At 37.8% G+C, this 7,680-nt stretch overlaps 1 protein-coding gene and 1 non-coding gene across 2 annotated transcripts; both read right to left on the reverse strand.

Annotated features, from left to right (window-relative positions):
* Window positions 1-1,168: 1,168 nt before the first annotated feature.
* On the reverse strand, window positions 1,169-1,241 carry TRNAK-CUU (transfer RNA lysine (anticodon CUU)). Its single transcript has one exon. It is a non-coding gene; the product is annotated as a tRNA-Lys (tRNA).
* A 926-nt stretch (window positions 1,242-2,167) lies between these two features.
* On the reverse strand, window positions 2,168-5,427 carry LOC143593731 (putative flavonol synthase 4). Its single transcript, XM_077073270.1, has 3 exons — window positions 4,894-5,427; window positions 3,966-4,335; window positions 2,168-2,568 (listed from the first exon to the last, which is right to left on the reverse strand). The coding sequence occupies exons 1-3, from the start codon at window positions 5,418-5,420 to the stop codon at window positions 2,347-2,349; spliced, it is 1,119 nt and encodes a 372-aa protein (XP_076929385.1). The 5' UTR covers window positions 5,421-5,427; the 3' UTR covers window positions 2,168-2,346.
* Between the last annotated feature and the right edge of the window lie 2,253 nt (window positions 5,428-7,680).

The raw sequence follows: 7,680 nt of genomic DNA on the forward strand, positions 1-7,680 counted from the left end.
TATTAATTGAATTGCTTGATGATGTGAAATGCAGAAAGCTTTCTGTATATCTGGTCGCCGTTGTCAAGTTGGTTCGATCACAAAGTCCCACTAGCTGGTCAACTTGGTTCAGATTCGCAAGAAGACATAATTATTAGTTGAAGCCTTTCACTTTTATTTTATTTACTTCTCTATGCACGGGTCAGTTTTTGTTCGTTTTTATTTAAGAGTGCGTGTGGTAGGAAAAACATGGGTGTCATGTTTAGTTATTACTTGAAGATTATTAATCTAAGTGCTTGTGTTATGTGCCTTATTCTAAGAGTCATGAGTGGGAAAGGCGGCAGTGTGTAGTGTTATGACATCTCTCTCTTGAAAGTGAGTGAGATTAATGTGTGTGTATTAGGGGCGTGTTTTTTAACCGTACCCGAAGCAACCCGGCCGATTAAAATTACTGTTGTCAAGTCAAGTTGGTTCGACCACAAAGTCCCCCTAGCGGATCGACTAGCTGGTCAACCCGATCCAAACACAAGAAAACATGCAAGTTTATTGTAGGAAAACATGGGTGTCTTATTTAGTTACTTTCATAATATTTTAACTGCTTGTATGTGTCTTGTTTGAAGATTCATGAATTAGAGACGCACTTTGTGTTATGGTGAAGAGTAATTTTGTTGATTTATCTCTTGGGAATGAGAGTTAGGTTTATGAGTGTTCTATTCTAGTTAACCTAGGCAAGTTGGATGATGTTCTTAGACCCGAGTCTCTAGCCGTGGTGTTGAGCCTGTATCCTTGGTTGGAAATTCCTTGCCCTATTGTTCGTTTGTGTGGTTTTTCTGCATCACAATTGTACCTTAGATCTCTGTTTCTACATGTTTCTGTTTGAAACCAAAGATATTTATAGTCCTTTGCAATCTATAATGTGCATAAAGTCCTTAAATTTTTTACAACTACAGTAATGTTTAAACAAGAAATATTATTTATAAGATTTGTGATTGCATGGGCAGAACTAGATAGGTCAGGGAGCTACAGTTTTTATTCTTCTGCGTATATGTATGATGCATTATAAAGTGATTAAAGTCTTGACTTTGATTACAAGAAATGTTTACTCAAAAAATAACGTTATTTATGCATGGTCTGAGCTAAAAATAATGACGCCAAAAAAGGATTTAGTGAAAAAATAAGACAAACGAACCCCCTACCGTGGGGCTCGAACCCACAACCACAAGGCTAAGAGCCTTGCGCTCTACCAACTGAGCTAGACGGGTGTGTTTTATACGAGTAAACTTCTATAGCATAAAGAAAACAACACAAGACCACGCCCAAGCTAATAGCTCATGGTGCGCGATTCATGTTCAAGTTACACGATTTGTAAACGTGTATGGGTTAGTCCGGTTAGAATTGATATCTAGCTTTGACATAAATAATAAATATGTGCTATGTTTAGGCTTATCAAATCAGTTAAGCATGTCCACCCAATGGTCCAATACTATCGTCACCCCAAGACTTGAGTTCAAGGTTTCAAGCCTTCTAATTTATATGGATGTACCAGTAGATAGTGTTGTAAAATTGCGTATCTGGATGATTAATTCGATCATTGCAAACCTGTAATCTTGATTTCAATCTTGGTTTCTTGAACAATTGCTTGGATTAATCTCTGAATCGTGAATCACTTTCAGATAAACCTATTTGCGGGTTACACGCAATGATTTATCGGATAAGACAGAGATTTCTGCACATGGAATTGGATTTTGATTGTTTTTTATTAAGATCCAGAGAGAACCAAGTAACCGTCGTTCTCTCTTCTGTCTGTTTTTCGATGAAGTTATAAAATAAATAATCCAGGGAATGCAAAAACATGGTTTAATATAATCCAAATCTATTTCTCTTATGAGCCCAAATAAATAATTAAAAGCCCATTTGACATTACACTTAAGCCCAAGTATAAACCAAATAACAAAGCCCAAATAACATTATTGTTAAACAAGCCCGCACTCCCGTGTCACCTAGCTCGTTTAATCTCATAAAGTTATTTCCTCGATCGACAAGTTAATCCAATAACACTAAAAATAACCAATAGATAGTTTCACTAGTGATTACAGATCTATAAACTACTTAGGATCATGACTAGTGATTACAATCTAGTCTCACTATTGCAGATTTTTAAACTATGTTCATGTAATTCAACAAAAAAATAAATATATAGATAATTTCAGACTTGTTTGCTAACTAACAATAAAACCATATTTCACATCTTCATTGTAAAGGAAAAAAAAACATGTGACCAGATATAACCCACAAAGGTTTATCGATAACGACAAAGCACACACACCCCCGGTCAATATCAAGTACAAAATGAATAAAAATGTTGGTCTAGGTAGAAACATAAGAGAAAAGATTGTAAAGAAAGGTTAAAATCAAAACCAGCAAGATTTGATGGCTAAGTGAAATGGTTTTGTCCTTTTGGCCTTTGGTTGTGGGTGTGAGTGTGGATGGAGGGGGGCTATATAAAAAAGCCATTGATATACAATCCTTTAGTTTCCCTTTGAAAATTGGTCTCCCTATAACATGCTTGTACTTTCCTTCACTCCATGTCTGCATTTGTCACACCTTAGCATTTATTAAAACATTACATCTTATACCAAAAAAAAGAACAACGATCGCTTTGAACCAATATTTAAAGTCAAAATGGTAACTTTAATGGTTCAAGTTGGTTAGGTGTTAAAAACCGACCGGCTAACGTGAGTAGGCAAGCATCAATGGTTTTCTTGTGGTTTTGTAACTGAACTGACAAGTGACAACACCCATATTTTCGGTTTATCCGTTCAGTCATCAGACTAGTTGGTTCAGTCTAGTTTTCAATACAATGATAGGAACATATTTATGGCTTTTAAAACTCAAAAGGTCAGCTTAATATGTTAAATTCGTGTGATTATAATGTATGGTTAAAATGGGTAAAGTTAACTCCAGCATATTTAGTTTACTTATCAAATTTATAAATAAGTATATATAATAATAAATATCAATATATTGTATTAATGTATTGTTAACGCAATAATCTGTTTTTTATAAATAAAATGTACTGGTTACTTTTCCACGTTTCCTTGGCTTCTTTTTTCGCAAAATGTACGAAAAGGTAACAAAATTATTAAATTTCTCATTTTAGGTAGCCAACTACTTTCTCCAACTGTAAAGCAACATACTTTAAAAAATCATATTAAGTTATGAATTTAAAATTTTCAATATTTAGGGTAACTCAGGCTGTTAGAATTGAGTTTCAAACCAGGGCCTGCTTTAAATTTTCTTTTGTTTTGACTCAGTTAGATTATTACAACTGATTTTGAGCTAACAAGTTGCTTGAGATAGGTTCACTAAAAGCTTGAATGAATGAAGTAGAATTTATTAAACGACCATACAAAAGCAAATCTGTCGATTCACCCGATTTTAGATTTTTATGATTTTGTTCAATGTTTACTATTTGAAAATTCGGCTTAACGATTCGGTTCACAATTTGAAACTTAACTAAACTAAACTTGTAGTAATTTATTACTTTCACTTTCAAAATAGTTATGCATGTATAATACTCATCATTTTATGGTGAATTTTAGTTTAGAAAAACAGTTAAAACTGTCAAACCCAAACCGTTTTGGCCGGTTTTACCCTTGCCAAGTCAACCCACCCAATTAGGTTTGTTGTATTTCAGAATCATAGTTGATGGTTCAACCAAAAAATTTTCAAAAATAAAATTAACCGGACCATAAACTCCATTACTTTCTGGGGCTGTTTGGCAACCTTGTGTTGAGCCATTAAGAGACCTGACTGAGCCTCTGAATGGGTAAGCATGTTTCTAAAACTTATCCAATAAGAGGCTCTATGAACCATTAAAATGTTGAACCAAACACATTCTATGTATGACCGATTCAAAGGTAGCCTCCTGGTGAAATCATAAGAGGCTATCAAACAGCATAGCATGAATCAACTAGTAAAGGTACCTGCAACTGATCGCCAACGGTGATGATCATCCCATTGCAATCGGGCGAAAACGAAACCCAGCCTTTCTTGGAGTAAACATGAAACTCTGAAGCTCCATCACACACATGAAAGCAAAGTGTGTGAGGGTGTTCAGATCCTCTAATCAGCATTCTAATCACATCAAATCTCAATGAATCCATATGCTGATCATCATCTGCTGCTGTATCTGCATCCAAGCAATGCTTGTAGATGTAACACACAGATCCAGCAAGTTCTCCCTCTCTGGTTCCATCATCAAATCTCGGTTTTGGAGCAGAACGATCGATTAACAGTTTGAGTAGAACTTCAGATATGTTTTCGATCTCAGTCATCAGATTCTCCATTTTCTCACTACAAATATTCGATCAAATTAAGATATATAGAATGATCTAATCAGGGTTGTAAACGAACATAACCGAACCAAACAACGCCTTGTTCGTGTTCATTCATAAGGAAATGAACTTGTTCGTGAACGTTTCACCAACGCAAATGAACACAACAACCAATGTTTTGTTTGATTTGCCTAACCAAGAATGGTCATTGCTTGCGGTTCGGTCCGACTATCAAGTTTGTGTCGTGTTATATAAATTGAACTCGTACTTCACATTTACAATAAAAGGATCCAATTACAATAAAGAGTCAGGTAAGCAGACAACAAATTGCGCCGCCGCCCCCTTTTTAATCACATAATACTCATATATATTTTTGTTTTATAGTTATCAATTTTGCTTAAGTCTATATGATAAGATTATAAAATATTAAAAACCTTTAGCAAGCAAACATTAACAAACATAAACGGACGTAAACTAACACATTATCTAATGTTCACGAACACAATTAAACCTGACTCTGTCCGTGTTCATTCATTTAGTCAATCGAAATGTACATATTGTAATCGAGCTTCGTTACCTGAAATCCGAATACTGATGAGGCCAAACTCCCTCCATCTCCGATTTCAACGAATCGTCCCGACACCAAACGAACTCCTCGCTCGATTCCTTCTCATCTCCATGAAACTCCACAAAACCATACAACCTCTCAGCCGATCTAGCAACAACCGCCTTCTTCTCCGGCGACAATTCAAACACTCCGACACCAGATCTGACAACAGAAGACAAAAGTTGACCAGAAATCCCATGGTTGACCAGCTCAAAACAACCGGTCTGTGCAATCACTTCACTTAATTCAGCTACATCTGGATCGTTTAAACTTATCGCTTCGAAATTGAGCTTCGGAAGGTTCTGAATCTTCGAATTTTGCCTAGGGAATACTCGATCCGGTAGCACTAGATCCGGTACACGGAGAGAGCGGTGGAGAAACTCGGTGAGGATTTCGTCATTGGCGACGGATGATCGTCGGCCCGAGGCGACTGGAGAAGGCGGTGGAGCGCGGAAATCGAGAGGTATTTGGTGAGAGGAGTGAGGTGAGTTAGTCATTGAGTGTGAATTACTGGAATTAGATGACAGTGGCACCGGATTGTTGTTCCGAGAGCGAAAACAGTTGTTTTGATTGAAATTGTTAAGAATCTGAATGATAATTTTAAAGAAAAAGGAGAGAATTGAGGAAGAAACAGCAATGATGGAAGTGTCTGGAACAAATCCCACATAGAGTCCCAATCAACGCTTTTTGGTGCTTGCTTTTTTGAAGCTTTGATGGTTATTTGAAAAGGCGGGAATAAAGATATAACGGTTTTTGGTAACGTGATGTCAGCCGGTTCGGAGTGACTAGGCTGTGACTTGTTGATTGTTCGGTTAAGAATGAATGGGCTGGGTTCTGTAGCCCGTTGGTCAGATTGGTTTGCCTCTGTTTGGGCTTTTACTTTTAGCACTTTAATGATTAATCAAATTGGTAGCCCACCAACCAATAAACGTGTAAAAAAAAAAATCGTAATTAAAACTTATGGTGTTTTATTAGTTGTGAAATAACTTGGTATAGGGTAACGGAATGGACGAGATAATTGAAAGGATCATTACCATTCCATTGAGTTGTTTGGTTATCATGTGATAATGGAATGAATTGTTACTTTGTATTGGCAGTAAAGGATAAACAAATAGACCAGGTGCCCGGTAGCGAAAGGAGCATCTTGGTACCAAGTTTTTGAGAAAATTAGGATCGGGATTTTCAGAATCGGTACATGTATTTATCGATTTTTTACCTACGGTACTGGTTCCAAACTGAATCGAGCATTTTGATACCAATACCGAGTTTTGGGAAATTGGGAACGGGATTTTTGATATCTCATACATAGGTTTCAATGATGGGTGACGGTGGTGGGCGTCGAACGATAATGGTGGGGGCAGCGAGCACTGGTGACGATGACCTGGAGTGATGGTTTGGTGGCGATGGATGGATGGTGGTTGCGGTAGAGGACGGTGGTAGGTGGCAGTGGTGGTGGGTGGTGGTTATGGGAGCGGGTGGGTGGTGAGAGGGTGGTAGTGGTGGTGATGCCAGTGGTGGAGGTGATATAGTGTGAAAGAGGGAATGGAATAGGAAAAAAAATAAGGGAGTGAATAAATTTAGGTAGCGTTTTGCATGTAATAATGACATGAGGAATGGAATGATTCATTACGTGGGAATAAAAAAAATAGGGTTTGGTTGCTCAATGGAATGGAATCATCCGTTACACATGGAATCCCATTCCATGAAAACCATTCATTCCCACCCCCTTCTTTTTTTTCATTCCATTCCTCCTTCACCCTACTTTCTCAACAACACCACCACTTAACAACAACCACTACCACCTCCACCACCAACATCACCGCCACCACCACCACCACACCATCAGCGCCACCGCCGCCACCACCACCATCGCCACCGCCGCCATCATTGTTGTAACCACCGCAACCATTGTCACCGTCTCCGTCTGGCCATCATCGCCACCACGACCACTGTCGCTGCCTGACCACCACCACTTAATCGCCATCGCCGTTGAAGCCATCCTACTATCGCCATCACTATCAATGCTACCATCGCCTGGCCACCGCCACCACCACAACCATCGGCCATGTCGCCTGACCGCCACCACCATCGCCATTGTATTTTTTTATTTATTTTGGAAAAAAAAATATTATTTTAAGATAGAAGTGTTTTTATTATTTCTATTTCATTCCTACAATTTTTTGGATACCAAACAACATAAAGGATTTGGAATTGGAATTGGAATTGGAATTGGAATTGGAATGAATGGAATGTTTTAGAATCCCTATAGGTTAACCAAACAAGACAAAGGAATGGGAATGATCCATTTCATTCTCTTGTTCATTCCATTCCTTCTCCCATTCCATTCTCCCTTCATTTCATTACCTCCAACCAAACATACCCTTAGGGCGCATTCGTTTCACGGACTTTTTTTAAAGGATTGGAATTGGAATTGGAATGAATGAAATGTTTTAGAATCCCTATCATGTGTTTGGTTGGTTAATATGTATTGTAATTGGAATCTTCTTTTGTTTGTTTTTGGTCGGTTACGGATTCGTTTTCGGCCTTTTGTTTCGTTGTGGTCGGTTTTTTCAGTTTCATTTCTGTTCGGTTTCAGTTTTTTTGTTTCGTTTTGATCGATTTTTTCGGTTTCCATCAATTCGGTTCAGTTTTGGTTTGTGTTTGTTTTCGTCGACTTTCGGTTTCGGTTCATTTCTCGGTTTTTTTTTAATTTAAGAACGAAGGCAAAGGCGGAAACGTTTTAGTTTTTTTTACTTT

The sequence above is a fragment of the Bidens hawaiensis genome, unplaced genomic scaffold (assembly GCF_021521415.1).
Source record: "Bidens hawaiensis isolate Kalapana, Puna unplaced genomic scaffold, B.hawaiensis_p1.1 tig00042586_1, whole genome shotgun sequence".
Classification (NCBI taxonomy): domain Eukaryota; kingdom Viridiplantae; phylum Streptophyta; class Magnoliopsida; order Asterales; family Asteraceae; genus Bidens; species Bidens hawaiensis.

What these genes read in the sequence shown, in the direction of transcription:
- LOC143593731 (XM_077073270.1), bottom strand. Translation starts at nt 5,420, where the DNA reads ATGACTAACTCACCTCACTCCTCTCACCAAATACCTCTCGATTTCCGC. An exon ending in CATCAGTATTCGGATTTCAG is followed by an intron (nt 4,336 to 4,893) that starts GTAACGAAGCTC and finishes GAATATTTGTAG; the next exon opens with TGAGAAAATGGAGAATCTGA. An exon ending in CCGTTGGCGATCAGTTGCAG is followed by an intron (nt 2,569 to 3,965) that starts GTACCTTTACTA and finishes TGACAAATGCAG; the next exon opens with ACATGGAGTGAAGGAAAGTA.